The sequence below is a fragment of the Lontra canadensis genome, unplaced genomic scaffold (genome assembly GCF_010015895.1).
Source record: "Lontra canadensis isolate GAN:19392208 unplaced genomic scaffold, GSC_riverotter_1.0 scaffold99, whole genome shotgun sequence".
In the NCBI taxonomy this organism is placed as follows: Eukaryota; Metazoa; Chordata; class Mammalia; order Carnivora; family Mustelidae; genus Lontra; species Lontra canadensis.
The window spans coordinates 1,243,546-1,255,941 of record NW_022631093.1 but is presented as its reverse complement, the minus strand read 5'-3'; the positions used below and the strand labels follow the sequence as shown (position 1 = coordinate 1,255,941).

The 12,396-nt window shown below is 37.2% G+C and overlaps 1 protein-coding gene across 3 annotated transcripts in view; it reads left to right on the top strand.

Moving 5' to 3' along the window:
* FNIP1 (folliculin interacting protein 1) overlaps positions 1-12,396 on the top strand; it is a 153,246-nt gene that overhangs the window by 131,091 nt on the left and 9,759 nt on the right. For all 3 annotated transcript variants that reach the window (XM_032837635.1, XM_032837636.1, XM_032837634.1), the window contains 2 exons: positions 167-1,592; positions 2,493-2,661. In XM_032837635.1, the coding sequence (XP_032693526.1) occupies positions 167-1,592; positions 2,493-2,661 (1,595 nt within the window). The remainder of the gene's footprint in view (positions 1-166; positions 1,593-2,492; positions 2,662-12,396) is intronic.

Sequence of the window (12,396 nt, the reverse complement as noted above, 5' to 3'; positions counted from 1 at the left end):
CCATTTATCTCATCCCATGCTCCTGAATAGTCACTTACCTGTTAAAGAACTAAGAGTCAACCTGAACTAGCTCTCATACAGTAAGAGTAGGTATCTGATCATTGGAAATAGCCTGCTTGGCTATATGAGGAGAGGATATGTCCAGTAACTGATTTTTCCATTGCAGGGGACTTGTATGGCGCTATTGGTTCTCCTGTACGATTAGCGAGGACTGTGGTGGTTGGCAAACGACAAGACATGGTCCAGAGGCTGCTTTATTTTCTTACTTATTTTATAAGATGCTCTGAACTTCAAGAAACCCATCTTTTAGAAAATGGAGAAGATGAAGCCATTGTTATGCCAGGCACAGTAATTACTACCACTTTGGAGAAAGGTGAAATAGAAGAATCAGAGTATGTGCTTATCACAGTGCATAGAAACAAAAGCAGTTTGCTCATTAAAGACCCAGAAGAGACAAGGACTCCTAACTGTAGCTGTAAATATTGCAGTCGTCCGTTCCTTGGGCAAAATATAGAGAATGTTTCACAACAAGAGAGCGAAGATACTCAAAACAGCTCGAAGGAGCTGCTAGGAATTTCAGATGAGTGTCGAATGATTTCTCCCTCTGACTGCCAAGAAGAAAATGCTGTTGATGTTAAACAGTTCAGAGATAAATTAAGAACTTGCCTTGACACTAAGTTAGAGACAGTTGTTTGCACAGGCTCTGCTCCAGTAGACAAATGCGCCTTGTCAAAATCAGGCTTAGAGCCAGCAGAGGAAACATGGCATAATGAGGAATTGCTGGGTTCAGGTAATCACACAGGCAAAGTGTTGAGATCCACAGGAATGGTTGTGGAAAAAAAACCTCCAGATAAGCTTGTGACTGCTGCATTTTCTTGTGAAGCATCACAGACAAAGGTTACCTTCTTGATTGGAGATTCTATGTCCCCTGACTCAGATACTGAACTCAGGAGTCAGGCAGTGGTGGATCAGATTACCAGGCACCACACCAAACCACTGAAGGTAGAAGGAGGGGCTGTTGATCAGGAGCATCAAGAAACTAAACAGATAACTAAGGACCAATCCGGCAAGTCTGATATACCAAACGTGGTTTCTGGAGAGACCTGCAAACATCCCTGTTGGAATCATTCAGATCCAGAAAGCATGAGCTTATTTGATGAATATTTTAATGATGACTCAATTGAAACCAGGACTATTGATGATATTATTGCAGTTAAAACAAGTACAGACAGTAAAGAACACTGCTGTATGTTAGAATTTTCAAAAGGATTGTGTACAAAAAGTAGCAAACAGAAGAGTGAATTTTGTAAATGTGTAGAAACAGTTCACCAGGGTTCATGTAAAACCTGCTTTCCTCAGCAGGACCAAAGAGATACACTCTCCATTCTTGTCCCCCATGGGGATAAAGAGAGTTCAGAGAAAAAAATTGCTGTAGGAACTGAATGGGACATTCCACGAAATGAAAGTTCAGATAGTGCTCTTGGGGATAGTGAAAGTGAAGATACAGGTCATGATATGACTAGACAAGTAAGCAGTTACTATGGAGGAGAGCAAGAAGATTGGGCAGAAGAAGATGAGATACCTTTTCCTGGGTAAGTAGGAAGTTTTAACCTATAATAGACCCTATGTAAATATATATCATTCTTCTATTTAGATGAAGGTTGGTGTTAAGTAATATAAAACAAGACGTCATTGTCCTGGAGAGATTTTCTTCTATTACCATGTGGTTTTAGGGAAAGATTAAAGGCTAAGCCCCATAGTTAACCCCAGAAAGGTTATGTGAAGTCATTAAAGAAAAGCATATTTGTATGTGGGGGATACCTTACTGTTTAGGAGTTTTTAAGTAGCTTAAGAGTGACTTATGCCCCCAAATACGGACCTGCGCTGAGCCTGGCAACTAGAGAGGTGATCACAGAGAAGGTGGAAAGTGGCTGTTAGAAATAAATTTGGCCAAGACTAAAAGGAAAGCTATGGACCTGCGCTGAGCCTGGCAACTAGAGAGAGGTGATCACAGAGAAGGTGGAAAGTGGCTGTTAGAAATACATTTGGCCAAGACTAAAAGGAAAGCAGGAAATGTATACTGTGGGTCAAGTATAGAAGGAGAAGATTCGTATTTTAGAAATGTTATATTCCATGCTTTGGGTTTGTGATACATTTAACTACTTTGTTTTGGATGATGGTTTTCATTCTCTGATTCTATTAAGAATGTATTATATACACAAAGGACACCATTCTGGATGTCTCTTTTGAACGATTTATACCCGGGTCATTACAGAGTTGTTCATTCACCACCTTTTCTGGATAGGAAGGAGTATTTTGTGGTCTCATTGATCACTCAGGCCAATTTTTACTTAAGGATGATTTTACTCTGAGTATAGTTTGTAGAAAACAATGGTACTAGAAGTGTGGACTAGGAAGAGTCCAAAAAGTTTTTTATTGATAAAATGTTTATTAATAATTGGATATGCCTTGTTTTGGGACCTTTCTTCCAGGTCAAAGTTAATTGAAGTGAGTGCTGTTCAGCCCAACATTGCCAACTTTGGGAGGTCCTTATTGGGTGGCTACTGCTCATCTTATGTGCCTGACTTTGTTCTTCAAGGAATTGGGAATGATGAGAGGCTCCGTCAGTGTCTGATATCCGATTTGTCTCATGCTGTGCAGGTGAGTTACCTTCACTGCTCTTGTATTTACTTAGAATGAACTTTGTTAACTGATAGAACCAGTTTACCTTACATTTTTGGTTATACTTCACTATGTAACACAATCATTGTTCTCTTAATCTGTTACTTTTGCACGTGTGTGTTTGTACCTATGACCATGAGAGCAAGTAGAGAGTTCCAGGAATCTACACAAATAGAAATATGAAATACAGAAAGTATTGGATGTATTCATAGATGTTCATCATCAGATCAGTTATAATATCAAGAAAATTACAAATGCTTAAATGTGAATGTGGTTATTTTTTCATTTTCAGATTGTTCATTGCTTATATATACAATTGATTTTTTGTATATTGATCTTACATTCTTCTACCTTGCTGAACTCTCTTTCCTTTTTTTTTTTTAAGATTTATTTCTTTTAAAGAAAGAGGGTGCGTTTAGGGCAGGGACAGAGGGAGAGGGAGACAGAGTCTTAAGCAGACTGTGCGTTGAGTGTGGAGCCTGTCATGGCGCTCAGTCTCATGACCCTGAGATCAGGACCTGAGCCAATACCAGGAGTTGGGTGTTTAACCCACTATACCATCCAGGTGCCCCAACCTTGCTGAACTCTTTTATTCTTGTAGTTTTCTGTGTGGATTCCTTAGGTTTTTCTACATACACGTTCATGTCATTGATGAATAGACATTGTTGCATCTTCCTTTCCAATCTGGATGCCTTTTGTCTTTCTTGCCTGATTATATGGGCTAGATCCTTCAGTACAGTGTTGCAAAGAAGGACTAATAGTGGACATCCTTGTCTTCTAGGAGAAAATATCGACTCTTTATTATTAAGTATATGTTAGCTGTGGAATTCTTATAGATGCCCTTTATCAAATGGAGAAAGTTTCTTTCTAGTCCTAGTTTCTTTGTTCCCTCCACCTTTAAATCATGAATGGATATGGCATTTTGTCTAATACTTTTTCTGTGCTTATTTGATAATGATCATTCGGTTTTTCTTTCTTAATCTGTTAATGTGAGAGATTACATTAGATGTGGTAGATTTTTTTTTTTAAAGATTTTATTTATTTATTTGACAGAGATCACAAGTAGGCAGAGAGGCAGACGGGGGTGGGGAGGGTAGGCTTCCTGCTGAGCAGAGAGCCCAATGCAGGGCTCGATCTCAGGACCCTGGGATCATGACCTAAGCCAGAGGCAGAGGCTTTAACACATTGAGCAACCCAGGCACCCCGATGTGGTAGATTTTTTTAGACATTAACCAATTTGTATATTCTTAGAGAAAAAAATCTACCTGGTCATGGTATATAGTTCTTTTTATATGTTACTAGATATGATTTGCTAATATTTTAGTATGAATTTTAGGATTGTATTCATGAGGGATATTAGTCTATAGTTTTCTTGTGATGCATTTGTCTAACTTTAATATCAGAATAATACTTGCCTCATAGAATGAGATGGGGTGTGTTCCCTCCTCAATTTTCTGAAAGAGTTTCTGGAAGATTGGTACTGTTTTTTCTCCAAATGTTTAATCCAGTTCACATGTGAAGTTATTTGGACCTGAGCTTTTTAAAATGAGAATATTTTAAATTGCTGATTCAATTTCTTATTCTCGATCTATTCCAAGTTTTTATTTTTTCCTGAGTCAATTTTGGTAATTTTTGTCTTTCTAGGAATTAATTGCATTTAAGTGATTTATTTGTTGGAATAAAATGATTCATAGCATACATTTATAATCTTTTAATTTTTTTGAAAGATTTTATTTATTTGAGAGAGAGAGAGCAAGTGAGAGAGAAAGGAACCTGCGAGAGCACGAGTAGCAGGGAGGGCCGGAGGGAGGAGGAGAAGCAGACTCCCCTTGAACAGGGAGCCCAATATGGGGCTCAATCCCAGGACTCCAGGATCATGACCTGAGCCGAAGGCAGACACTTAACTGACTGAGCCACCCAGGCACCCGCATTTATAATCTTTTTAATTTCTGTAAGTTCATTGGTTATGTCCTCACTTTCATCCCTGATTATTGTAATCTGTGCTTTTCCTTTTTTTCTGAAACCTCCTATAAGTGGAATATTCCAAAGAATATTCATGGCTTTGTTAATAGTTATTTTTGTCCCATATGCATCAAAGATGAGTAGGCTGTGGCCCATGGGACAAATAGGCTTGCTTTTTTAAATTAGGTTTTATTGGAACATGACTACACCCATTAATTTATATACTTTGCAATTGTTTTCCTGCTTCAGGAGCAGAGCTAAGTCACTGACAAGAGACTTTATAGCCTCTAGAGCCTAAATTTTCTCTCTGTGGCTCTTAATTGAAGTTTGCCAGTTCCTGTCCTAGCTGAACGTGTGTTAATTTTGTTAATCTTTTCAAGGAAAACAACTTTCTTTTTTCTTTTTTTTTTTTCTTTTAAGATTTTATTTATTTATTTGACAGACAGAGATCACAGGTAGGCAGAGGCAGACAGAGAGAGAGGGAGATGCAGGGCTCAATCCCAGGACCCCGCGATCATGACCTGAGCCGAAGGCAGAGGCTTTAACCCACTGAGCCACCCAGGCGCCCCAGGAAAACAACTTTCATTTTCACTGATTTTCTCCATTTTTTTTGGTCTTTTTTTTTTTTTTCCATTAATTTCTATCCTCATCTTTATTATTTCTTCCCTTCTGCTTGCTGTGGATGTAGTTTTTTGTTGTTGTTGTTAAGGTGGAAGATTAGGTTATTAATTTGAAGTATTTTTTCTTTTCACATATAGGCATTTAATTCTAAATTGTCCTCTAAGCACTGCTTTAACTGAAGCTCATAAATTTTAATCTTTTGTTTTCACTTTTATTCTCTTCAAAATATTTCCTTATTTTTCCTTGCCATTTCTTTGATGCATGGGTTATGTTTTGATCTCCAGATATTTGTGGAATTCTTCGATTTCCTTTTCTTGATTTCTAAATCAGTTCCATTGTGGTCAGAGAACAGACTTTGTATGATTTTAGTCCTTTTAAATCTAGTGAGTCTTGTTTTATGGCCCAGCATGTGGTGTATCCTAGAGAATAGTTGAAAAAAACAGTTGCCTGTTGGGACGCCTTGGTGGCTCAGTCAGTTAAAGTGTCTGCCTTCGGCTGAAGTCATAATCTCAGGGTCCTGGGATCGAACTCCACATCGGGAGCCTGCTTCTCTCTCTCCCTTTGCGTGCCACTCCACCTGCTTGTGCTCTCTCTATCAAATAAATAAATGAAATCTTTAAAAAAAAATAGTCGCCTGTTGTTGGGTAAGGAATGTACAGGTCAAGTTGGTTGATAGCTTTAGGTTTCCGCTTTCTTGCTGATTTTTCCACAATCTTGCTGATTTTTCTGTGTAGTTACTGCATCATTTATTGAGCATGGAGTATTGAAGTCTCCAGCTTTTGTTGAATTTTCTGTTTCTTCAATTTCCATGTGTCATTCTAATAATTTTTAAAGCAAAATCTTCTCCTTTCCCCCTGTGAAAACATTAAAAAGGAATGGAGAAAGACAACTAGGAAATCATGGGTGAGAAAATACGGCTCATTGAGGAAGCATTCCCTTAATTATTAGCCAGAAGTTTTTTTTTTTTTTTTTAAGGTTTTTATTTATTAATTTATTTGAGAGAGAGCATGAGAGGGAGAAGGTCAGAGGGAGAAGCAGACACCTTGCTGAGCAGGGAGCCCAATGCAGGACTCAGTCCCAGGACTGTGGGATCGTGACCTGAGCCAAAGGCAGTCGCTTAACCAACTGAGCCACCTGGGGGCCCACGAGAAAGGTTTAAATGCCCTATGTTTGTAGTAAATTATCTTAAGTTGTTAAGTTTGGTGTTTTATTGTATAGTTGGGAAGTTCAGAAAAATCTAGATTAAAAAACAGACTTTGGAAGGAAAGTTACCAAAACTCATGTTCTTTATATTTAAAACCCATCTTGCTCAACTCTTTAACACCAGTTGGATAAATACTTACTGATATACTGTGTTCTGAACATGGTGCTGATAGTCCAAGGGATATATAGATGAAAAAGAAATAGCTTCTGATCATAAGTTATTTACTTAGTAATGGAGGAAGTAAGGGACGTATGTATAGGAGTAAGTGTAGTACAACATGTTAAAAAAAAAAATGCCTGAGGAAGATACTAGTAAGTAATTTAATGCTTCACAGGAAAAAGATTGTATCAGTTAATGGTATTCTTCAGAGTGTAACAACCTTTTCTGTTGTTTTTTTTTTTCAGTTCTGTCCTCCCATTGTCTAACAGAGTACTCAGTATTTGTTGAAATACTTGGTTAGGAAATCTGATGTGGGTCCTTGTATGCTCTTTGTGTCCTCTTGTCTTTGTTTCTGTTTGATCTCAGTCATTCATTTTATTCATTTTTCTCTCCATCTATACCCATTAGCACACGCTGTGCTTTTTTTTTTTAAGATTTTATTTATTTATTTGACAGACAGAGATCACAAGTAGGCAGAGAGAAAGGGGGAAGCAGGCTTCCTGCTGACAGAGAGCCCATTGGGGGGCTCAATCCCCAGGACCCTGAGACCATGACCTGAGCTGAAGGCAGAGGCTTAACCCTCTGAGCCACCCAGGCGCCCCCACACTGTGTTCTTCGATGTTGCTTCTGGAAGCCTGGAATTGGAAGGGGTGGCTGTTTCCTACTGAAGACAGAACATTTCAGTTTAAAGGGTTTTTAACCTTTGGAATAGGAGGAATAGTAACAGTAATAAAAAGCATTTGGTTTTTATTATAGCCTTAATGTGTGCCAAGTACATAAATGTAATACTTAATTTTATGGCACTTATTACTATCATTTCTATATTTCAGATATACCACAGAGAGGTGTTTCAAGTTATATTAGATAGGGGATGGCAGAGCTAGAAACCAATGCTGATCTGTCTGTTCTTTAGCAATACTCTTTAGCTTTAATATATACAGAACACTGTCTCTAAAACAGATGAACAAAAGTAAATGTAAATATAATAGCAAAATTGGCATTAACAAAGCTTGCAAGACTTTCATATTAGTAGTCCTCCTTCTATTGCCCTTGGAATCATTCCACTATGGTAAAAAGTAAGAGCTTTCTGTCTTCTGCCCTCTGTTTTTCTAACTACATTTCTAGTCTTTCCCTCTTAAATTTTCATAAGATATTTTACTGTCAAAGCAGATCACAGAAAATTTTGAAGAAGTGAAAACTAAAATACCAAACTTAACACTAACAGGTTGGGTTTTTTATCATGCGTTTTTCTCTATTCGTGTATAAAGTTTATATTTAATGGTTTTAATTATTGTGTGCTCATAATTTATCACCATCACATCTAACATGAGAACTATTTCTTATGTGCCTACATGGAAAACCCCACAGGAGCCTTTCAATAGATAATTCATGAGGATAGTACTTTAAAAGATAGTACTTTAAAAAATAATAAAATAAAATAAAAATAAAAATAATAAAAATAAAAAATAATACAATCTTATTCTTTTGAACCGTATTAGTATTTTTTTCTTTTCTCCTCAGTTTCTAAGAAAGTAGCATTTTTCTTATTACCAAATTAAATATATATTTACTGTATAAAAGATTGAAATGTGTAGAAAGCTAAACACAAGTTTTACCAACTCTACTATTTAGCCATCCTTTTTAAAAATTACTTAATAAATTAATTTTACTATTATGTTCAATCACCCAGCATATAGTAAATTATTTAGTTTTTGATGGCAGCCATTCTTAATATAAAAACCTCTTCTAGACATTATGTAGTATGTGGCATCTGATGAAACCCAGACTTGGCCACTTCCTATCTGCATATCTTAAGACAAGATATTTAATTTTATAGAACCTCAGTTTCCTTGACTGTAATGAAAGTGATACTAATGTTTATATACCAGATTTATGCTATGTGGTGTTTTGTATATATTAGGTATTCTCTGTCTTACATCTTCTTGTCATCGTTATTCTGTGTGTGTGTGTGTGTGTGTGTGTGTATTTATATACATATATAACTAGGGCTATACACACACTTTTTACAGATATACATTTTTTTATATATATATACTATATATGTATATAGGGTTTTGATAATTTTTTTCCACAAACTTTGTTTTTACCTAGGTTTGCCATAATTTTCCTGCTGTACAGTAAAACACTAAAATTTACATTTTTATGTATAAATATGTATTTTTATATAGGTTATACATGTATATAAGATGTATGTATGTGTATATATAGATACCTACTTATATATGGCATTATATTTAATGTTTTGAATTCTGCTTTTATTACTTAACAGTTGATGTGAGAGAATTTCCCCATATTATTAACATATTTTGTAAACATTGTTTCTAATGTTTATTGTAATTCTGTGGTTTTGTCATACACTCAACTTTTTTTTACCTCAGTTTTATTTTGATATATAATTGACATATAACGTATTAGTTTAAGGAGTATAACATGATTTAATATATGTATATTAAATTACCACAGTAAGTTGAGTTAACAGCCATCACCTCATATAGTTATACATCTTTTTCTTGTGGTGAAAACTTTTTTTTTAAAACATTATTTGAGAGAGAGTGTGTGTGCACATGAGCCAGGGGAGGGGCAAAGGGAGAGGGAGAGAGAATCTCCAGCAGACTACCCACTGACTGAAGAGCCCAACATGGGGCTGGATCTCAAGACCCTGAGATCATGATCTGAGCTGAAATCAAGAGTGAGATGTTTGGGGGCGCCTGGGTGGCTCAGTGGTTAAAGCCTCTGCCTTTGGCTCAGGTCATGATCCCAGGGTCCTGGGTTCGAGTCCCGCATCGAGCTCTCTGCTCAGCAGGGAGCCTGCCTCCTCCTCCTCTCTCTCTCTGCCTGCCTCTCTGCCTACCTGTGCTCTGTCAAATTAAAAAAAAAAAAAAAGTGAGATGTTTGACTGAGCCACCCAGGCATCCCTCTTGTGATGAGAACCTTTAAGATCTATTCCCGATATAATATATAATGAATATATAATACAGTGTTGTTAAGCATGGTCTCCATGCTATACATTGCATGTCCAGAACTTACTTGTCTTATAAATGGAAGTTTATACCTTTTCACTAACTTCACCCATTCCTTCCATCCTCCCCCCTCGGCTCCCACATCACCCACTTCTCTGTTTCTGTGAGTTTTGTGTTTTGTTTTGTTTTTTTTTTTAGATTCTAGGTGTGTGAGGTTATACAGTATTTGTCTTTTCTCTGTCTGACTTAGTTCATGTAGCAGAATGCCCTCATGGTCCATTTGTGTTGTTGCAAATGGTAGGATTTCCATCTTTCTCAATGCTGAGTACTATTCCTCTGTGTGTGTGTGTGTGTGTGTGTGTGTGTGTGTGGTATCTTCTTTATCCATTCATTTACTGATGGAAAGTTAGGTGTGTGTGTTTGTCTTGGCTAATGTGAATAATGGTGCAGTGAACATGGGAGTGTAGGTACTTCTTTGATAGCCTGTTTTCATGTCTTTGAATATATGTATATCTAGAAGTGGTATTGCTGAAGGATATGGGAGTACTGTTTTTAATTTTTTGAGGAACCTCCATACTGTTTCCCACAGTGGCTGCACCAATTTATATTCCCACCAGCAGTGCACAATATTTGTTATCCTCGTCTTGATAACCACCATTCTGACAGATAGAAGGTCATATTCTTTTTTTTTTTTTTTAAGATTTTATTTATTTGACAGAGAGAGAGAGATCACAAGCAGGCAGAGAGGCAGGCAGAGAGAGGGGGAAGCAGGCTCCCCAGTGAGTGGAGAGCCCGATGCAGGGCTTGATCTCAGGACCCTGAGATCATGACCTGAGCCGAAGGCAGAGGCTTAACCCTCTGAGCCACCCAGGTGCCCCTAGAAGGTCATATCTTATTGTGTTTTAGATTTGCATTTCCCTGAAGATGAGTGATGTTGAGCATCTTTTTATGTACCTGCTGGCCATTTGTATGTCTCCTTTGGAAAAATGCCTATTCAGTTTATCTGCCCATTTTTAAAAATCAGATTGTTAGGGGTTTTTTTTTTCCCCCTTTGCTGTTGAGTTGTGTGATATTAACCTCTTATCTGATATATGGTTTGTAAATATTTTCTCCCATTCTGTAGGCTGCTTTTTAATTTTGCTGATGGTTTCCTTTGCTGTGCAGCAGCATTTTAGTTTAGTTTGCTTTCATTGTCTTGGCTTTTGGTGTCAAATCCAAAAAATCATTGCCAAGACTGATACCAGAGAGCTTACTCCCTATGTTTTACTAGGATTTTTATGCTTTTGGGTCTTATGTTCAAATCTTTAATTTGGTCTGAGTTGAATTGTGTGTAATGGTGTACAAATAGTGATCCAGTTTCATTCTTTTGCTTCTGGCTCTCTAGTTTTCCGAGCACCATCTACTAAAGGAGGCTATCCTTTCTCCTTTGTAGTATATTCTTGGCTCCTTTGTCATATGTTAATAGAGCATTATGCATGAGTTTATTTCTGGGTTCTCTGTTCTGTGTTGCTCAACCTTTTCTTCTTTTTACTGTTATTATTAACATTGGTACTACTTCTGTGTTTTAAGAATTTAGGTTAATTTCTTTAGGCTAGATTCCCAGAAATGTGGTTATTGGCCGGGTTTTAAGGTTAGGATTATTTTCATGTTCTTGATGTATGTTGGTTAGTTTCTTCTCCAAAAGGCAATGCCAGTTTGAACTATAATTTGCAGTGTCTTTAAGGCCTGTTCCCTCTGCCACATTGGGGGGTCTTATTTTTTATTTTGAAAGGCAAGATAGAAACTTGAAGGCGGCAGGGGGGAACAGTGCCAGTCATTCATTCTGACTGCTTATTTTCACTCAATGGACTGTCACATGCAAGGTCCTAATGTGATAAATTTTCAATTTATACAACCCCAGTCTTTCTCTTCATCATCAACTTCTGGAAAAGAAAGCTATAACAAATGGGAGCATATTCTTGATAGTTCTGAAGAGAGTACACTGAAGTTGTACATTTTTAGTTCAGACGTGCAGTTTACAAGGCCATGTTTGAATACTAGCAAGCAACTGAAAAATCAGGTTTTGTTATGGGGTGGAGATTTGGGAGTATGTATGTCCTTGAGAAGAGGTTAGAGAGTTTATGTATTGACATTCTGGAAATACCTGGGGGAGAAAAAAGGCTGGTAAGGTTGTGGATGAATTTGTATTACAGAAGTCATGTAACTCAGAAAAGAAGGTTTAAGCCAAATAAAACTATATTTACTGTTTCTCTCTCACGTAAATTACTTCCATTTTATGACTGGGAAGTGTCTGAAGCTGGATACAAGCTCAGTAAAGATCGTGGAGGAAGCCACTACAAGGTCTTACTTGAGAATATGCTCCCATTTGTTATAGCTTTCTTTTCCAGAAGTTGATGATGAAGAGAAAGACTGGGGTTGTATAAATTGAAAATTTATCACATTAGGACCTTGCATGTGACAGTCCATTGAGTGAAAATAAGCAGTCAGAATGAATGACTGGCACTGTTCCCCCCTGCCGCCTTTAACAACAACTTATAAAACAATTTTGGCTTGAATTATTTCTGATCATAAGCTTGGTGTTTAGGCCCTTCTCACTTGGGAGACTACAGATTTGGGGCCGTTTCCTTTTCTTTACCAAAAAGTAGTTTTTATAGGTTTTGGTTAGATAAACCATTTAACAAACAAACAAAAAAGAGAGGCAAAACCGAGAAACAGACTCTTAACTGTGGAGAACAAACTGGTGGTTACTGGAAGGGAAGTGGGTGGAGGTAAAGTAGGTGATACAGA